The sequence below is a fragment of the Dreissena polymorpha genome, chromosome 1 (assembly GCF_020536995.1).
Source record: "Dreissena polymorpha isolate Duluth1 chromosome 1, UMN_Dpol_1.0, whole genome shotgun sequence".
Taxonomy (NCBI): domain Eukaryota; kingdom Metazoa; phylum Mollusca; class Bivalvia; order Myida; family Dreissenidae; genus Dreissena; species Dreissena polymorpha.
This window is the reverse complement of record NC_068355.1, coordinates 85010776-85032134: the sequence shown is the minus strand read 5'-3', so window position 1 is coordinate 85032134 and position 21359 is coordinate 85010776. Positions and strand designations below refer to the sequence as shown.

General features: G+C 35.3%; 1 protein-coding gene across 1 annotated transcript in view; it reads right to left on the bottom strand.

The window, feature by feature from the left end:
- Window positions 1–21015, bottom strand: part of LOC127838748 (3-ketoacyl-CoA thiolase, mitochondrial-like) — a 33155-nt gene extending 12140 nt beyond the window's left edge. The window contains exons 1-7 of the mRNA XM_052366734.1: window positions 20847–21015; window positions 14535–14710; window positions 10884–11012; window positions 10109–10225; window positions 5570–5717; window positions 4918–4977; window positions 2403–2518 (exon numbers count right to left, since the gene is read on the bottom strand). Coding sequence (XP_052222694.1) covers window positions 2403–2518; window positions 4918–4977; window positions 5570–5717; window positions 10109–10225; window positions 10884–11012; window positions 14535–14710; window positions 20847–20961 — 861 coding nt within the window. The 5' untranslated portion in view covers window positions 20962–21015. The remainder of the gene's footprint in view (window positions 1–2402; window positions 2519–4917; window positions 4978–5569; window positions 5718–10108; window positions 10226–10883; window positions 11013–14534; window positions 14711–20846) is intronic.
- Window positions 21016–21359: the final 344 nt, after the last annotated feature.

Here is a 21359-nt window from a genome sequence, read left to right as displayed (position 1 = left end):
AGACAGAATAAACTTAAACTTAAACATATGAAGTGTTTATTAATATAGATAAAGAAGGAACAAAGTTGGGACATTGAATTTACTTCGACATATCGAGAAAATCGAGTAATCCGATGTTGAGATAACGAGAGTAGACTGTAATTATGTGCATAATCCCCATGTTGGCCTCTATATACAGAGCTCCATTTATTTCACTTACATACTTTTTTTACCTATTACTCAAATTCTTCCTGAAAAGTCCCAAACAGTGCCTGTCAACCGGACAGGCTGATGGAAAAGTAAGCCTGTCCGGACAAAAATTCACCTGACCGAACAGCGTGAGTTTATAACTGAAGAATTTAGTAAAGTTTAACTCATATTTATTGCAATGTGCAGCCTGTGTAAAAGTATTGGACAACTATAAGTAATTGATTTTAGAACATATAACATCAAATCATTATGTGTTCTTACGCAAATGTAACACACTGTAATTTTAAAATATGGGATTCATTCAATATAATATGTAATTATGTAGTCAACTTGTACAAAATATACTCTTATATATATTCTCCGTACAATATCAATCTTTTACAAAACTATCTGTTTTATATTATCAAAAATAAAATGATAATGACATTATGCGATATTACACTGATATAAGCACATTTCCGTGTTATTTCATGCGTTCCGACGATACATAAAGCAAAACATTGCTTAGTTATATATGATGATGACAACTTCAAATTTGACAATTTCGATCATTAGTATAAGCATTTTTTTCATGTGTAGTTTTTTTGTTACAACCTTTGTAATTGGACAGATGGTTATATGTCGGAACAATGAAAATTGACGTTTTCAAAAAACAACAACAAAGGGAGAGTACTCTTAAGAACTAGTAACGCGTTAGTGTTCTTAATGACAAAAAGGCTCGAAATTCACGAAAAAAGTGATTCCAATTGGGTGTTATCGTTCTTTTGGCAAGTATTAGACTTTTTCGGTATTTAGTCATTTTTGTTTGGCCTGTTACAAGGACTGGCAATATTAGAAACCTTGCTGGACCGTAAAGAATTTTGCTAGACAAGACCGGCGGTCGGGCCTTTTCAGGAAGCCTGAACCAAAGCATCTGTATCAAACCAACCGAAATGTTTAGTCTTGAGATGAAGAAAAAACTAAATTAGCATTCGTATTTCCGATCTAGCCCTCTTTACACATGCCAAGTTTCATCAAGCTAGCTTGAGCATTTTTTCTTGTTATGACAGGATCAAATTCCTAGGTACAGGTGGACACAGAACCAAGGACAAATTGAAAGACTGGGGGTTAAACCTAGTCCCCCCTGGCTTCACAAATAATATAATATAAGCAAGAGACTTGTGGAATTTCATTACTTACACACATTTTACAAATGTATTTACAAAGGCAAAGGCAAACAGCTCAAAATGACCCATGCATTAAACTTATTATATTTCAGTGCAAACAGTTGCTGTCTATCTTGAGCCAGCTTTAGGTTTCCAAGTTAAAATAGCTGTCATTTTTGGGTTTCATAAGCTAAAGTTGCTATGAAGTGGCAGTGAAAGAATTTTCTTCGGCAAAATGTCAAAACTGTATAGCATCTGGCTTATCTGACCAAGTGAGCGTACCGCCTCATACTTCACAATTAATGTTTGAACAACAAACTTCATGTACCAGTATGTTAAATAATCCTTCAAAAGTGACAAAGAATTTTAATCCTATTCTTATTTTAACCCTTTCTGACTCAGGAGCAAAGTGTAAATGGCTATATGCAATCAGCATAATACCAGAACAGCTTGAAATAACTTATAGTCTGATCAGGTATTATGCCAATTACTGCTCACTGGTATCTGAACTGAAGCCAATTACTGCTCAGTGGTATCTGAACTGAAGCCAATTACTGCTCAGTGGTATCTGAACTGAAGCCAATTACTGCTCAGTGGTATCTGAACTGAAGCCAATTACTGCTCAGTGGTATCTGAACTGAAGCCAATTACTGCTCAGTGGTATCTGAACGGAAGCCAATTACTGCTCAGTGGTATCTGAACTGAAGCCAATTACTGCTCAGTGGTATCTGAACTGAAGCCAATAACTGCTCAGTGGTATCTGAACGGAAGCCAACTACTGCTCAGTGGTATCTGAACTGAAGCCAATTACTGCTCAGTGGTATCTGAACTGAAGCCAATTACTGCTCAGTGGTATCTGAACTGAAGCCAATTACTGCTCAGTGGTATCTGAACTGAAGCCAATTACTGCTCAGTGGTATCTGAACGGAAGCATGTCAAACTTGAATCTACTAAAAATGGTCTTAAATTTGATTTAATTTTTTTAAGGGAGGAAAAAAGCGTTTAAATGCATAACATTAAGGGTTAAATTTTCATATTTTATGTTTGTTTTAACCACGGAGCACTTACTGAGGCATTTCCTGCAGTCACTGTGCCGTCTTTCTTGAAGATTGCAGGCAGTTTTGCAAGACCATCTGGCATGGTCTGGGGCCGAGGGTGCTCGTCTACCTCAAACATCTCCTTGCCTTGGGATGGCAAATCACAGGTATAGTTTCACGTACAGATATGTTTGTGCAATGTTAAATGACTTTGAGCAGTTTGCCGTGTTAACATTGAGCCATTGTTTTAAGTACACATAGTAGAAACTGGGTTTATTTTGCAATCATAATTTGAAAATATGTGAAATACAAGTGTAGACATTTATTCATGCCAAGGTATCCTTTTATTTTTGTGTTAAACAAGCATTACAAATTTTCTTTAAATATTAAACTTATAAAGCTATCTAATTTGCTACTTTTTCTTTTACCAACCAATTGCATCATTTTATTTTGGCAAAAAGACATGGCGAACGGAATGTAAAATAAAAGCTGCGCCATGAGCGCATGATACGCCCGTCGTTCGCCAATGAAGTAGTCAGGTAATAAATAACCCTTTGAATCATTTTTTTACTTCAGTTTATTTGTATTTGAATACATGGTTTATTTTATAAGTACATGAGCATGGAAATCACGAAATTTTGACGAACAAAGTCCCATAACTCTGGAACGACAATTCAGAATTCCGTCAAAAACGAAAGGGGATCAGGGTTTATCAATACAGGGGTTTTTTTTGCCCGATTTTATAGCCGAAATTCGGCTATGTTCCCAATCCCAAAAAGTATAGTTTTTTCCCAAAATGTGGCAAAAAATTCCCAATTTCCAAAAAAAAAAAAAAAAAAAAAATTTTTTTTTTTTTTTTTTTTTTTTTTTTAAAGATGTCTAATGTGTATTTTATCTCAATTTTAATTCAATTACATCTAACAAAGTATTATATGATTTTGTTCTTTTAATTTGAATGATTATAAAGGGTTTTATCAAATTTAGTATTTCCCTAATCAGTGGACTTTTCGTGTGGAAAAAAAGGCTAATGAATTTATTTTCCCAATTTCATGAAAATGCCGATAAAATTCCCAATTCCAAAGCCATGGGCTTTCTTCCCAAAAAGTGGAAAAAAACCCCTGCAATATTAAGATTGTGTTGAAATTTGAAAAAAATCCATCGAAGGATATTTGAGCTACAGTAGGACATTCAATGAAATCACGAAATTTTGACGAACAAAGTCCCATAACTCTGGAACGACAATTCAGAATTCTGTCAAAAACGAAAGGGGATCAGGGTTTATCAATATTAAGATTGTGTTAAAATTTGAAGAAAATCTGTCAAAGGATATTTGACGTAGCGTACGACATTAACAGACGGACGGACGGACGGACGGACAGACGGACGCGGGGTATACCATAATACGTCCCGTCATAGACGGGCGTATAAAAAAATCCATCGGGGGATATTTGAGCTACGGTAGGATACATGAACAACAATAACATTTAAGGTCACAGTGACCTTGACCTTAGAATGAATGACCTTGAAATGACCAGTGGTCATCTAAGTGTGCTTGCAAACCTTCATGTCAAGTTTGAAGACTCTATGTCCAAGCATACCAAAGTTATAACAATTTTAACATTTTAACATTTAAGGTCACAGTGACCTTGACCTTCAAATGAATGACATTGAAATGACCAGTGGTCATCTTCTAGTACTGGCCAATCTTTATTTCAAGTTTGAAGACTCTAGGTACAAGCATACCAAAGTTATAACATGAAATAAGAACTTTAACATTTTTACATTCAAGGTCACAGTGACCTTGACCTTCAAATGAATGACCTTGAAATGTCCAGGGGTTACTTACTAGTTCTGGCCAACCTTCATGTCAAGTTTCAAGACTCTAGGTCCAAGCATACCAAAGTTATAACAACTTTAACATTTTTACATTCAAGGTCACAGTGACCTTGACCTTCAAATGAATGACCTTGAAATGTCCAGTGGTTACTTACTAGTTCTGGCCAACCTTCATGTCAAGTTTCAAGACTCTAGGTCCAAGCATACCAAAGTTATAACAACTTTAACATTTTTATATAGCTACAGTAGGACATTCAATGAAATCACGAAATTTTGACGAACAAAGTCCCATAACTCTGGAACGACAATTCAGAATTCCGTCAAAAACGAAAGGGGATCAGGGTTTATCAATATTAAGATTGTGTTAAAATTTGAAGAAAATCTGTCAAAGGATATTTGACGTAGCGTACGACATTAACAGACGGACGGACGGACGGACGCGGGGTATACCATAATACGTCCCGTCATAGACGGGCGTATAATGATGCTACATTAGGAAACAACATAAAGGATGTGTCAGCATATTTTCATAAAAAATAAGTTTTGCTTTGTCATTTAAGAGCAAGTGGTTAATAAGATATGCATGTTATAAAAGTTGTCTATAACATAACCAAGTCAGGTACTGTTTCCAATAGTCATAATTTTATGCCTTACTTGTATAACATAATTCTTGTTCTATATCTAAACACTTCCACATTACATGTACATACCCTTTTTGCCTTTAACTTCGATTGGTGTGATTTCTGATTTGAATACACCTGCTTCATTGGCTGAAAATAATCAATAAAATAGCATTCCATTAATAAATAAACCTAAAACCAAAATCCAATTTTTATACATTATCATACATTTAAAGGTCGGATGCATGTATAGCCCTGACCCAAACCAACAATTAACTACAAACAGTATTTTCAGTAAGTTACCATGCTCAGTGATTATTTCAGTTAAATTAACTTACCAAAATCAAAATTAATCCTAATTGCCAAGTTTAAGGGTTTTTTGAAGACAAAAACAACAACGTTCTAGCCAAATTAATCTTTTATTATTAAACAAGAGCACCGCATAACGGGTGCCACGCTCGGCTGCCGGTGCAGTTTTGAATAAATGAAAGCTTGTCAGAATTATTTTTTTTGAGGTAGCAGTGACCTTGACCTTTGACCTCGTGACCCAAAAATGGGTGTGGCATGTAGAACTAATCAAGGTGCAGCTACATATGAAGTTTTAAAGTTGTAGGTTGAAGCACTTTGATTTTAGAGCAAATGTTCTAAACCTTACCAAATTGTGCTTTCTTCGTAGCAATTGGCAAATGTGCAAAAAACAGACATTCTAAATATGATGCTATTACCAGGACACATTAGATACCTTTTGCCCATCGCTGCTGGGAGGAAAGTGCATAGGCATCACAGTCTGCTCGTGAAATGTTGTACTTTTCAGCCAAATTCTCAGCAGTGATTGCCATAGGCATCTTTGTATGGGAGTCTGTAAGGCCGGCCCAAAGAACGTCCTCCATCTGTGTAGAGATATTTGTTGATTTACTTAGAAAATTGCTGATATTCTGTGTAACACATCAAGCTCAAGATGATCTTAGTCGTACAATGGCAAATGTTAAACATCAAATAAATAATTACATATTTTTTTGTCATATTCAATTTTGTTAGATTTTAGAAATGAACAAGATAATTTTCAGATACCAAACTCCCACTTTCTGCTTTGTAAGCTGTTTTCAGGGACAGATAACTGAGGAACGTGCGGATCACTGGGGATAAAAAACTATTCCCATAAATCTTCGCTCTAGTGACGAAACGCCAGAATTACGCCAACATACCTCATTCTTCAGTGCAACACTTAATGGAATGGCTGCCTAATATTTTTTGTTTGTATAATTACTATGTGTGCGTAGGAAATTTATGCCCCAGCAAATAAAGACTGGTCACATGTAAGAAACCTTGTTGAAAACCAGACGCACATTAAAACACTGAGCCACGGACAGTGAAACTTTTACTCTTTGAATGGTGTGTGCATAGAAAAATATACATTAAATGTATCAATAAATGATCATTTTTGTTCCTTAGGGTAAACTAATATTAACTGATTGAAATATGATCCAAAAAGGACTAGGTAGATGTTTAACCAGAATACAATAGTTTAAGACAAAAACAAGATTCATGTATGTGTTTGTCAGAAACACTACAAAATAGTACATGTATGTCCCCTTCTGCGCCGCTTTGAAGCTATATATTTGACTTTTGACCTTGACCAGAGCTCCAGATAAGGATTTGTGAAATTAGTAACAGTACTGCCACTGACAGAAAGAAAAGGAGTAACGCTTAAAATCAATTAGTACCTGTACTACCATATCCAAAAATACAGGTAGTACTGTACTACCCATGTTCTTGGATATTGAATGGTGTATAACTGACTTTACAGAAACATTTGCAGCAATTATAATTAATATATGTAGTTCTTAAACAGTTACTGTATTAGGTTTTCCATTCTGAATTATGATGCAAAACCCAACTACACATTAAAACTCATAACTAATACTATTTCTTCATTTTTCTTGACAAGAAAACACAAACCAACTAGTAAGCTAAGTAAATGAACACTTATTTCACTGTCTCATCCGTTTCCAATCGTGTTTTCTAACGTTTTAAGCCACCGATGCAATTGAATCGTTTAATATCGGGGCGACGGTGTCTTTTTCTGGGTGTACAGATTTAATGTCAGGATGGTAAGACGACACCGTATGTAGTCATTATATGACAACAAAGTGTTGTTTTGAACCGCTTTCGGTTAAGCCGGCATACCATTGTACACAGACATATTGTTTTTGACGGATTTGCAATTTACAGGTAATCACACGACAGAATAGACAATAATATATGATCCCAGTCTACAATTTTTCGGTAATTTTAATTAACGAAAAGCGCCGTTAGGTTAGAGACCAACAAATCACGCAGCGCTGACGCAGACGAATCGGTACGGCCAGATTTTTTTCGTAAATGCGTAAAATGGATATTAAAGTCGTAATTGTACGTCCAGTTTAAAAAAATAAATGCGTAAATCTTCATGAAAAAGGCGTATTTACCGCTGTACAGCCCTTATCTGGAGCTCTGCTTGAACTTTCACCACTCAAAATGTGCAGCTCCATGAGATACACATGTATGCAAAATATGAAGTTGCAGGCTGTCAAGTGACCTTTTTTCAAAAAGTAGGAAAAAATAGGAACTACTTTTGCAAAAAAAGTAGGAAAAAAGTAGGAAAAAGTAGGAACTTTTCCCTCAAAAGTAGGAATACATAATACAATTTTTTTAGACACAGGTCCAGGAAACATAGCTTGAAACAGAGCAGGAGTGCCATCACATGTTCTGTATGGATTCCCTCTTGAAGCTACCTTAAGGGCCCAGAGGATTTCAGCCTTTTGTACCTGTTCCTTGTGTGATGGATGTACTTGCATACAGATAGATTTATCCCCACCCCCACTGAGAGCTGCTTGGCTTTGTAGCTCTTCCAAACAAACGCTTTTGTGAATTATCATGCATGTATTTCTGAATTATCATGCATGTATTTCATGTTATCCTTGTGTTGTTGTCCATCTGCATGACTTATCAGTTGATTAGCACCAGAATTACATGTACTACACAAGATGGACTTCAATCAGACAGTACCGTACACTATCCTGCAAACTAATTGCCGGTATCTCTCTTGCACCACGATCCAAGTGTTTTTCCACTGTTGTCCCACTTCCCCATCCATGAAGGGTTAAACTTTGTTCTCCCACTAGGCATTTTAGCACTTACGGTATAGTGTATCTATGATAATTAAGTTTCAAGTGTAAAGCTACCCTGATAAAGAAGTATAATTAGATGCTGCTCATTTTGGTGTATCATCAAATAAGTGGTTAGAGGTCTTCTGTGTATGGATATAAAAATGGTAATATACTATGCATGTTATATCTTTAAGCAGAAGACAAAATTTATTTAGTGATACACCAACTTGTTTTCCAAGATTAATACTAGTATATAAAGCAATGTCAATGCTCTGCTACAGCTACATTTTGAAACCTTTAAATTGACAATAGGGTGCAGTTATAATGACTTAAGTTACATTCAAAATGAATGGTCATTGCAGAGCACATTATGCAACTGGAGATAGGACCTTATCACCTGACATCTTTTATGACATCATTGATTGAGCAATGAAACAGTTGCACTACATTGTTAATTTCAGTTTCAAATAATGGTTTTTACATTATTGATGATGTTGCGGGAGTGTAATAATGCCGTTTAATATTTTTAATACTACGCTGTAACACCTTGAAGTTACCTCACTAGCTATGGCATCATTAGACAAGAGATGTGTTTGTCAGAAACACAATGCCCACTATTGCGCCGCTTTGAAATAAAATTTCAAAATATCATTTGGCAGGTTTAGAAATTATCACTCTTTAAAAGCTTATAACTTCCCTTGGATTGTATTTTGTTACTTTTGTCCTTGTAGGATGACCTTGACCTTTCACCACTCAAAATGTGCAGCTTCATCATGAGATACACATGCATTCCAAATATCAAGTTGCTATCTTCAATATTGCAAAAGTTATGGCCCATGTAAAAGTTTTCGGACGGACACACAGACAGACAGACAAAAGTCAGACAGACAGACAGACAGACAGACAGATAGACAGACAGACAAACGGACTGACAGTACAACTGCTATATGCCACCCTACCGGGAGCATACAAATGTATCAGGGCATTTAGGCTCTGTGCATTTATCATTAATTACTACACATGATGTACCTTTGATATCAATAGAACATCATATCTGTTGTCATGTAATATGGAATTTATTACATTATATTTGTAAATGATGAAAACTCGGCAAAGCATCAGTTTTATCTTTTTCAAATAACTTGTGTAATAAATTCCATATTACATAACCACTCATACAATACATGTATCTCTATATCTCTACATTCCAAACAGCAATATCATGTAAACATGCATAAGGTTTGGTCAAATTGTTGTCAATGGAAACAAAATAAAACTGGAATAAACAATGGGTTCCCTCAGCTCTTGCATCACTGGGAACTGTGTAAGGTAGTGAAGTCTGCAGTGTACAAATGCTAAGGAAGTAAACAAGGCACTATTGTTACTTTAAATAAAACTTTTGTCAATAATTTCAAAAGTTACATTATAAATAAATATTTATGCTTCCTGAAGAGGTGAAGGCAGACAGTCAGCATGAGTTGTCAGGTCTCATCTAGATGAATGCAGCTTAACAGGGATACAGTCATGCCATAGATTCATTCATCCTGCAAGTTTACTAAATAAACTCTAAAAAAAAAAAAATTCTCCATTGAAAATGAAAAAGTAGGAATAGTAGGAAGATTTGGTAAAAATATAGGAAAAAGTAGGATCATGATGAAAAAGTAGGAAATAGTAGGAAAAAGTAGGAAAAAGTATGACCACTTGACAGCCTGAAGTTGCTATCTTCAATATTGCAAAAGTTATGGCAAAATGTTAAAGTTAGAGCAAACAAACACACAAACCAACCAACCAACAGACAGGGCAAAAACAATATGTCCCCCACTATAGTGGTGGGGGACATAAAAAGCTAAAATAAACCAACCAGAAAATAAGGACAATTATAATAACCAATATGAAACTTTAAATTTAACTACAAGCTTTCTAACCCTTTCCCACTCAGAAGCAAAGTGAAAACTATGGCTGTTAAGGTTTTATTCTCATGGCTGCTAATAATTATCTCATGGTTGTAAATTTAGCCTTTAAAACTAAAATCTATTGAAAAATGGATTCAACTGAATTTGATTTTCCAAGGGACTACACATGGGTTAAAATGAATGGTAAAATGCCACCCTCCATTGCCCTGCACAGTGTACCTGGAGATCAGCACCCAGTTTAGTACCAAAGCGGATGTTCCTGACAGCGTACGGGGCCTGTGACATGTTCTCTGTGCCTCCCACCAGGGCTATCTGGCTCTCTCCAAGCATCATCTCCTGCACACACAGAATATACTTACACCAAGGTGTTACGTATTTAAGACTTACTCTGTGAAGTCCTCAGAGGCTACTCAGGGAGGACACTTTCCACCATAACTGGATATTCGCAAAGAAAATTAAAATTCATTTAAATGAAAAAACATCATAAAAGCCGAAAGAGACATCCCTGATTAGCCTGTGTGGACTGCACATACAAAAAAGCCGTTTTCCTAGAGTGCAGCTAAAAAACCTATTACCATCAGTAAATGGACACAATGAATTCAAGGAAAGGAACACTATTTTGAACAGATATTTATAAAAATTATTTAGAATGTTGCCTAATATTGGACAAATATTGAACTTTGAAATATTGAATTGCCTTTTCGTACAACTTTTTTAGCAATAAAACTAGTTCAGCATTAATATTTTTTATTAGATTATTAGAATCCAAAATCCTCATCAAAATACTGTAATCCCCCTCCCCACCCCAAAAAAAAACCAACAAAAAAAACTACAATAAAAACATTCATAAAGATAACAATAGTAGGATTATGTATTGATTGTATTTGTTTTATTTATTTTGGTATCAAGAACACTCAACATTATATTTTATAAAACATACATTTACTTATACAAAACCCATCAGCATTATTGTTATACTATAAAGAGTAAGTACCTGGGCAGCATTGACCACTGCCTGGAATCCTGAACCACAGAGCCTGTTGACTGTCAATGCTGGGACTGCTACTGGGACCCCACATCTAAGACCCACATGTCTGGCCATGTAGATGGCATCAGTGCACGTCTTACATAAACGTGTATGTGTGAGGGAATAGTGTTTGACAATATACAGTTCAGTGTATATCTATTAATTATTGCGATCAAAAGGATAGCCTTGGGCATATATAAAGTCTGGGATCCATTTCCAGGGTAGAACCTGAACTTTAATACTGAGATTGCTCTCGAAACCGGATTTAAACCATTGACATCCAAGGCAACAAGGTAGCTTGCTGCAGCAAAGGGCACACCATACTCATTACACAATTGTTTCCATATATCAATCTGAACTAATTGCAACAAAATTCTACAAAAAAGAAACAAGAACTAAAGTACAAGTACAAGCATTATAAGGTTAAAGATTAAGAGTACTATCTTGCAGTAAGTACACAAATTATGTTAACATATTTTCAACATTTAACAGTGTTGTGCATAATAAGATGAGATACCTGTAAAAGAACACAGCTTGAAAATCATATTGGACAAGTAGATAGGCAAACCAATGTTTGAAGGTAAGCTGTGTATGAGTTCAAATATATACATTTGTAGAAGTATTCTACACAATGCTGTTTATAATGTTAAGTATGATTTCAAGGGATCTTTTCACAGATTTTGGCATGTATTGAAGTATGTCATTAAAAGCTTTATATTGATTTATGTAAACAAAGGATCTACAAATCTCCAGTAAAATACAATATTAAAATTAAAGAAAAAAGTAACCCTTAACTGGGCACAAACAAAAGTAACCCTTTACTGGGCACAAACCACTGACCCCTGAAGTGAAAGTCTAAGGCTTAGACCACTTGGCCATCTGTGCTCATAGAGAAAATGATGTGTTTTATACCATACTTTTTATAAGCAATCCTTGTAGTGTCACATAATATAACGACAACAAAAGAACTCTCACAATTATTCAGTCCTTTCACATTGCAACACTTTATCATTTTCAGGTTTTTAAATCACCAAATGGAGAATATAATGGATATTTTGAAGCATAGTTAATGTTCAGTATTACTGTTCCCTCACACATATCATAACTACAACGAAAATGTGTGAATCTAAAACTTTTTTTTTCCATTTTGTAAATTTACCAAAACTTGAAGGATCCCATTAATTGTGGCAATTATGATAACATCACCCTAAGCAGATCTGCAATATGTCTGTGACCAGACAATATATGTTGTTTATGGTTAATGACATATTATCAAGTGTCAAAATTTTACAAACTGTGCCAATTTAGTTAAAATCATATAGCATCAAAACTGCCTCTGTTTTCACAAAAAGGCCAATAATTAGCATAGGTGCTTGCACCTATGCTTAAGGTATATACCACATTTTGAAAATCCACATCGGTCGGTTAACCTTTCTGAAGCCTTACCTGATCAAAAATCAGACGAAATATCTATTTAATTTAGCATATGGTAATTCTTACAATTTTTTGGGGGGAAACGTTTTTCTAACGTTTTCTTCCAAGAATATTACTGACACCGTTTTTAGTGAATTTTTCTAAGACCGTTTTATGTCAAAAAATCTTCTTATAACCTAGAACAAATTTCGTTCGTAAAACAATTCTGTTCTTGTTGATAGTGACCTCACACCTAATTTAGATCTATATGGGATCCCAATTTCTATTTCCTTCGTTTACTGTTCTGTGAGAGGTCAAATGTTTACATAACTGAATTAATAAGGCCCTGGTTAAAGTATATGGAACATTTCATCGGTTAATTATAAATAGAAATTAAAACATATTCTCAGCAGGAAGTGGGGCATAAAGCACTTTTATTCTTTGAAAATGTGTAAAAAATGGCGGAGTACGATGAATGTTTTCTGATTTATGACATGGATTCTGACGTGCCTTTCTATGGATTTGATGAAGTAGAGTTTAAAAGTAAGAGATATGTTAATTGAAGTTAAAATGTTTTACTTTGAGCCAGAAATTTACGTTACGAGTAGAGTTAACGGTTTAAATGTGGCATCGGATTTAATGGATTCGCGTGAATTCTGGACGAGTGCTGTGTCTGTAAAATATTAAATGGAAAGCTGTAAATGTATCAAGTCGGAAAAGAAAACGGATGGTTGCATAATGGTATGCGTGAAATAATGTAATTCTACGTATTTATTTTCATAGTTATGTCATTTTGTAACCATTCACATTCGTCACTATTTGGAATTCCCGTTTCTAAAAATAGGGCATTTTGTTAACAAGGGGGGCGACTCGTGATGTCAGCAATCGTTAAGGCTACAATATACTAAATAATCGAGTCATGAAGGGCTGTACTTTCTAAACAAATCATCATATTTTCCTCGAAGGCATGTTGTACACTTTGTTCTGGTTTTATCGTTTGGAGATATTGATAGGGGAAGCATAGGTGTTCACTACTTAATCCCTGAAATAGGATAAAGTTGGAGATTAAAGTAAAAAATGGCACTGCAAAAGGTTACAATCCACTAGAAAACGGCCGAAAAAGGCGCAAAAACAGTCGATTTTGATTTGAGTCGAATTTGTTTTTGGTTTGAACATGACAAATCTTTTTTATTGCTTAAATCGATTCAGCTAAGAATGCCCGTCAAGAAAAGGTATGGTTATGGGGGTCTCTTTGTGCAAAATGCTGTATTTATTTTCGCTCAAAGTTGTCGCTTTTACATCGAAACATATAAGGAAACTATTTAGTATATTTTGACCTAAACATTTACTTCAGCAGCATCTTCCCTGTATCTTGCAACTATGCTTTCAGCGCCATCGGCGCTCTCGTTTTTATTATGGTTGGCTATTTTGCCATTACATGTATATAAAAAAAGCTGTGCAAGTGTAAACAAGATCAGATGAAAAAACAACAACAACGCTTATAACAGAGCTTCAAAATAAGGAATGGACCTAACTTAAATGTTTCTGTCTGATCTTGTCATGATAGTAATTGGTCTAAACATTTTCTTCATACAAACACTCATACAACTTGGCATGTTTGGTGAAGACTTCACCATGAGTCTTAAATGAGGTTTTTATGATGTTTATACAGCAAATTCTTTTGACACCAGATAGACGAAAAGAACAGTTTCTTTTATTTAGTAAAGTTGTTTGTACTGTTTGCCATTTTTAATAGTATCACAGTTTTTAAGTCAGTTTTTTAACCAGTACTAAGTGCACATACTTTCGACACTAACTGATCCTAAATGTACTACTTGAACTAGAGGTAGCGGAAGCATTTCAATACAAAGGATTTCTTGAATAATTCCCACCCATGTAAAAAGGCTGAGCGAGAATCAAACCTGCATTCTGCAGCTTTGCAGCAAAATCTTTTAGCAGATGAGCTAGCTGGCAAGACATGAATTAAAGAGAATTAAGGAGAGCTAATAAAGCACATTTATCTGACCAAATAAAGCACTAAGACTGTTAAACATGTTATTAACAAAACTTCACAATAAATTAAATATATAGTAATAATACATAACAGTTCATTTCTGTTTTGTTATTCTTATCATGTTGAGCTGCCGCGTAAAGGCAACTACCAATTGAAAAAAAGACACAAAAACATTGACAAAATGATAATACCTGTATGACATTTCCAAAAACCAGTGATCCAACAAGTTCTGGATTAACTTTGCTGGCATTTAGAGCTGCTTTGGCTGCTATTTCCTGCAAATGGTTTGCAGAGAAATCCTTCAGTTTACCTCCAAATGTACCAAAGGCTGTGCGCTTAGCAGCAACAATGTAAACACCTGACACACCTGTAACCAAATCAGAAATACAATAAACCATGATTGCATAGCCCAACATAAGCTTTCACCTAAATGGAAATTTAATTTAAGGGGTATTTTTGTTCTCTGCCCATCTGCTTTATAGAGGGATTATAAGAAATTTAAAGCTTTTTTTATTTATTGTGTTTCATACTTTCTGAATCTGTAATAAATATGAACTGCAGTATTTTTCAAGTTTTAGTTTTGGTCAGTATCAAAGGGCTTCATAAGTACTAACAGGGCTCTCGCTAGGTTAAAATTATCGTTCGCCACCCATTTTCGCCATTTTTATTTTTTTTCCGCCACTTTAAAAAGATATGAGCCATTTTTAGCAATTCTTAAATCCTTTTATTCAATGTGTATACGATTCATTTCCGTAGTGTGTGCCTATTTATCAACAAATACAATGCAAACATAGGGAAATGTATGTCATTCATATTTATTATTTATTAATATTTATATTCACCATGAAGACAAAGTACGTGGTATTATATCATTATGGCATCATAAAAACATCACAACATATATTGGCATTCAGTTAAAAAACATAACAAGTACACAGAAACTAATAATCCTTTTTATCCTATATATTTCCTTAGTATCGGGAGCTTCCGCCCCTAAACCCCCGCTTTGTCGATAGTGGTAAAATATTGCTTACCAGTAAAGTTCAATCTAGCCTTGATTCGTTGTTAACAGTTCCACCAGCAAATAAATTAAATTTAAAACGTTGCTTTATGCATTTATTCAAATAAAATTATATTCGTTACAATTTATTACGAGTTTTATTTAGCAATATTTTTGAGTAATTTTAATTGCAAATAAAATAAACTAATAACATTAAATTTAATTGATCAGTGCAATAATTGACATATTGCTTCATTTAATAACTTTAATCATCACCGACGTTTGTAACGTTGCTGTCAAACTGCGATCTCATCAATTGCCACCATACTTGTCAATCGCTAATTAATTATCGAGTATGACAAAGTGTTGATACGGAACGCACCAATACGAAACATCAGAACAACAAAATCTTATCAGCTTTGTAAAATGATTCCAATACATCAACGACACTTCTAATTTTAGCACGTGGGCAAAACATGTAAGCTTTTCATGCGTGGCGAATGCTGCGTTATGATTGGAGAACACTAATTTCTAACAGGTAGACTCCACAAAGCGGTGGAGCGGGGCGGGCGAGATCAAGCAACTAGGGCGACTTGGGCGATTATATCGCCGTAGCTTCTCTTTAATCGCCCGGATCAAAAGCACCGGCGATATCACTTCGCCCTAAAATCTGGCAATTATCATATCCGCAGCGCTATCTAAGTGGCTTCTGTTTATTACCGAATACACGCCAAAGTCAATCAACTGACCGAAACGACGAAACTCCGCCCCCTGGCGTAGTAAATTACCTATTGAAAATTGATAAGCAACCATTCACAGCGCTCGTCATTTGGGTATTTGGCAGGAATCTCTTGACCAAGCAGAGTGAAATCACTGAAGCGTGTAAGTGTTACAAACGGTGTTTTTACTGCTGTTGTCAAGTTTTATGGGGGTTATTATCGGATGAACAGCGCCTTTATGATAGTGAGCAATAAATAAAGTAACACTGTGACAAACTCTCACCACAATAAAAATTATAACGATTATTAGGGCCGCTATTTCTTTACCATTTAATCAATAGTGACTGTCAATACCACGGGCCTGGCAAAAGCATTTAACAAAAACAATTTCTCCACAAAAACACATGAAATCTTGTTTCAACAGGAATTTGTGAGCATTTCTGTTTAATAGTTTCATTATTATAATATTTTGGGAAAGGTTAAGTTTGATTAAGAAACCAACAATTTCGGAAATAAAAAGTACCATTCACTCGTTGTACTATATTTCGGATATGTTAAAAATTCGGACATTTAAAGATACGGACATTTATGTGTTGGTTAGTTGTTGATAGTTTGTAAAACTATGTTTTATGATATTTCAGGCAACTAGAACGGATGGTGGCAATTATCTGGGCCTTTCTGTCAAGAAATATGCGTGAAAAACATTCATTTATTTGAGCCTAGAAATCATCCACCACTTACAGAAAACGTTTTAACAACAGAAGCTGTCAAAGCTGATGTATATCATGTCCAAATGACCAAATATAACTGTTTAACAATATGAAGTGAGATGCTTTATTTCCTGATGTTTTCTTTTTCCCTTTCAAATGATGTAAATTGGTGTGATTCTATGTTTAAAACTAAATAGTTCATTTTGAAACATTTATGCAGCATACTGTTACACTGATGTTAACATTATTATATTATTTTGGTTATCTGTGTTGTTTATCAAGATTAAAAAAAGTTATTTTTATACCAATAAAGCTTAGTAAGACTTATGAAGGTATGACTTATGAAGGTACTTACAGTCAATGACATTAATGTAATGTAGTAAGGTTTCTTTTAATAATTGTTCTAAATGATTGTTCATATTAATAAGGTTGGAATAACAGACAGTTTTCACACTGCGAAAAAGTGGCAACAACTATTTTTGGGCCAGTGAAACCCCTGGGTCATGGTTCACAATTGTCCATTGGTGATTGCAAAAGATCCACTTCTCCCTAAAACTGCCTCACTTCTCCCTCTCCAGAGCTGAGGGAGAAGTGACTTCTCCCCAAAATTGGAGTCTAGCTTGATCCCTCAAAGCTATGGGTAGACTGGCTTGACAGGGTTCCCTCTGGGCTTTAAAAAGTTGTCGCCACTTACTTTCGCCAAATTTAAAAAGTTGTCGCCACACTAGGGCTAATTTGGGCAATGAAGATCATGTTATTATAATACAAACAAAAACTGAGCAGTTTACAGTATGTTAAATGAACTGATTTAATAACAGTATTATTAATAATAAAAACACATTTAACATTGTTCATTTAATAAAGGCACATTCAATCAGTTGTAAGTCTTGTTGATTCAATGACACCTTCTTAGCAGCCTGAATATGTTGCCACAGTTTGGGTGCTTCAGCAGCTTTCTGGTAATCAGAACATTCAAAAAGAAAAAATATAATACTAACAAGGGCTGTTTGTAAAACATGCATGCCCCCCATATGGGCTCTCAGTTGTACTGACAGCCATTTTGTAAATAAGTTTTTTGTCACTGTGACCTTAACCTTTGACCTAGTGACCTGAAAATCAATAGGGGTCATCTGCGAGTCATGATCAATGTACCTATGAAGTTTCATGATCCTAGCCATGAGCTTTCTTGAGTTATCGTCAGGAAACCATTTTACTATTTCGGGTAACTGTGACCTTTGACCTAGTGACCTGAAAATCAATAGGGGTCATCTGCCAGTCATGATCAATGTACCTATCAAGTTTCATGATCATAGGCATAAGCGTTCTTGAGTTATCATCCGGAAACCATTTTACTATTTCGGGTCACCGTGACCTTGACCTTTGATCTAGTGACCTCAAAATCAATAGCGGTCATCTGCTAGTCATGATCAATCTACCTATCAAGTTTCATTATCCTAGGCATAAGCGTTCTTGAGTAATCATCCAGAAACCATTTTACTATTTCGAGTCGCCGTGACCTTGACCTTTGATCTAGTGACCTCAAAATCAATAGCGGTCATCTGCTAGTCATGATCAATCTACCTATCAAGTTTCATTATCCTAGGCATAAGCGTTCTTGAATTATCATCCGGAAACCATTTTACTATTTTGAGTCACCTTGACCTTGACCTTTGACCTAGTGACCTGAAAATCAATAGGGGTCATCTGCTAGTCATGATCAATGTACCTATGAAGTTTCATGATCCTAGCCATGAGCTTTCTTGAGTTATCATCAGGAAACCATTTTACTATTTCGGGTCACAGTGACCTTGACCTTTGACCTAGTGACCTCAAAATCAATAGGGGTCATCTGCGAGTCATGATCAATGTACCTATGAAGTTTCATGATCCTAGGCCCAAGCATTCTTGAGTTATCGTCTGACAACCACCTGGTGGACCGACAGACCGACCGACTGACAGACCGACCGACATGATCAAAGCAATATACCCCCTCTTCTTCGAAGGGGGGCATAATAATAATCAATTAATATGTAGCATATAAATAATATAGATGTGTGCTAGCATATGACCTAATACATAGAGCCCATAGCACAACAGTCAAATAAAATAAGCATTTGTGTATATCAAATGTGTCAAATTGATTTTCATGTGCTTTACTATGTTTATCTTTGTTAAAACAGTACATCCGGTAGTCATGGTAGTGAATGATTTGCTTAGTTTTGAGGATATGAAGAGTTCACACACCATAGATTATAAAATGGAAATTCTGATTAACAACTGTCTTTGTTTTGTTTTTGTTTGTTAGCTGTTGAATGTAAGCGGGAGACCATTTGAATTTTTCAATGAGTCTCAACATAATCAGAATCTAACGTTCACTTTCTAAAAGTCGATATACACTTCGAACTTGCCATTTTGACGAGTAAAACAGAAATATCATGTCACGTTTAAATAGAACCAATACATGTAACATGTTTAATTACTTTCTACATTACTATAATTGCACCGATTTTTTCTAAAAACAATCTATACTTACCTTTTTGATTGTCATGGTTGTCAACGAAACGGTCTTGAATCTGCTTTGAACACTGTGACAAACACTTCACATTTAAGTGCAAAGTCGGTATATTTCAATGTTGCCTTATCTTTGAAGCAATAAAACTGGCGACCAATTAAGATAACTTTTAACAACACCCCAGATAATCACCATTGCATGCCACTTTGCAACAGTCGCATGCTCCATTGATTTCTGCAGTGTCGCTTACATCATGGAAATCGATTGCATAACGACTGCCGTAAAGCGGATTGTAAACAGAGCGTTTTAAGTCATTTAAAGGAAATATTAAGCAGAAAAAATGTGGACATCAAAAAATCGCAATTTGCAAAAATTAGTCGCCAGAATATTTATTTTTTCGCCATTGGCGCCAATGGCGATTGACAGCGGGAACCCTGCTTGATTTTCGGAATATTTTGCCAAATTTACATATTTAAGATGGGCACACCTGGGCACTTGTTTCCGGTCGAGACACTTAATCTGTTTGTTTTGCGAGAAAATAATAGGAAATGTGTTTTCGCCACTAGTTTTCGCAAATTGACAGATTTTATCGCCACACTTCTAAAACTTTCGCATTTGATGACAATTGCGAATGGCAGCGGTAGCCCTGACTAAAAAAATTAGGGTGGTGTTCCCTTGAGAACAGAATGTATGACTCCTGGCTACTTATGTTTTACAAAATTGTCCACGGACTGGTTGCTGTACCAATGCCTCCTTCCGTCACTCCTCCTACCCGGCTCACTAGACACCAGCACCCTCTTTCATTCAGACAAATTCCCACTCCCAGCAACTATTATAAATTTTCCTTCTATCCAGCTACCATGGAACTCCCTGCCAGCCAATATTGTTCAGGCACCTACCCTGGACCAGTTTAGGCAGGGGGTGACTAAACTAGACCATAGTTTCTAAGCGGAGTGGCTGTTTTTAACTTAATATTTCTTCTTTTAATTAACACTTTCATCTTTGTTTCTTAGTCTCACAAATACATTTTGTATTACTTTTATCTCCTATACATTTCTTCCTTGAATTGTCTTGCACAGACACGCGCCTGCTTAAAATGCTTATTGTTGGCGTATAGCAGTATATAAAGATAGATAAACTTGGTGGATTATTTAGATAGATAAACCTGGTGGATTATTTCCAAAATAAGAAAGGACATTTTATTTTACTTCACTACAGCCTCAAAAAGTAGCCCTGTTTTGTAAAAAAATATTTTTTGTCAATAATTGCAGAGATACTTATCCATACCCAGGTGTAAATGAAAACCTGTCTATTGCCTATTGGTCATTACATGTAGTGGGCTGAAGTACCTACAAAGTCTGCACTCTGACCTGTCTCAGCGTTACAATATATAACCTTTAATATTTTCAATTGTTTTGATGAATCTTAAGACTAGTATAACTCAAATCTTAGAAATATTAATTCATTGAAAAAAATATGTTATTTTTTTAGATGAAATTTTGCATGCATGGTTTACTTTGCCGACAGATTTAGAATATTTCCGCGTTTCTGTCGGGACTTACTTCTTGCAAGCGCCATGTTTTCTTTTCGGTACGAATGTGATTGATCGTTGTCAGATTGACAGCATTTTAATCGATTTAAATAAAAGTTGTAATGTATTTGGTTTATCACTTTCATGAATATTTGATTTTGTTATACACCATCAATTATATTTGGAATTTAATTACTGATCGTATATGTAATTGTTTTTTTTATCTTCAAAAGGTACGAACATACTTGATTATGAAATAAATGAAAGCGCCTAACTTTTCAGATCAATCCCACAATCCTCTCCGTTGTTTGGTTAGCCTTATTTGTAAAGAGTTAGACACTCGCTCATACAAAATGACAAGAGTTAGGAGCATTGTCGCAAAGGATGTCGCAAAGTCGTTTGCATTGAACATCCGAGTCCAAAAATGACAAGAGTTAGAAAAAAAATGCTTTAATAGTGTTTCATGGTGCAAGCAGTCAATAAACCTTAATTTATTCACAAGAAAAATGACAAGAGTTAGAAAGAAACACGTGCTTTAACTGTG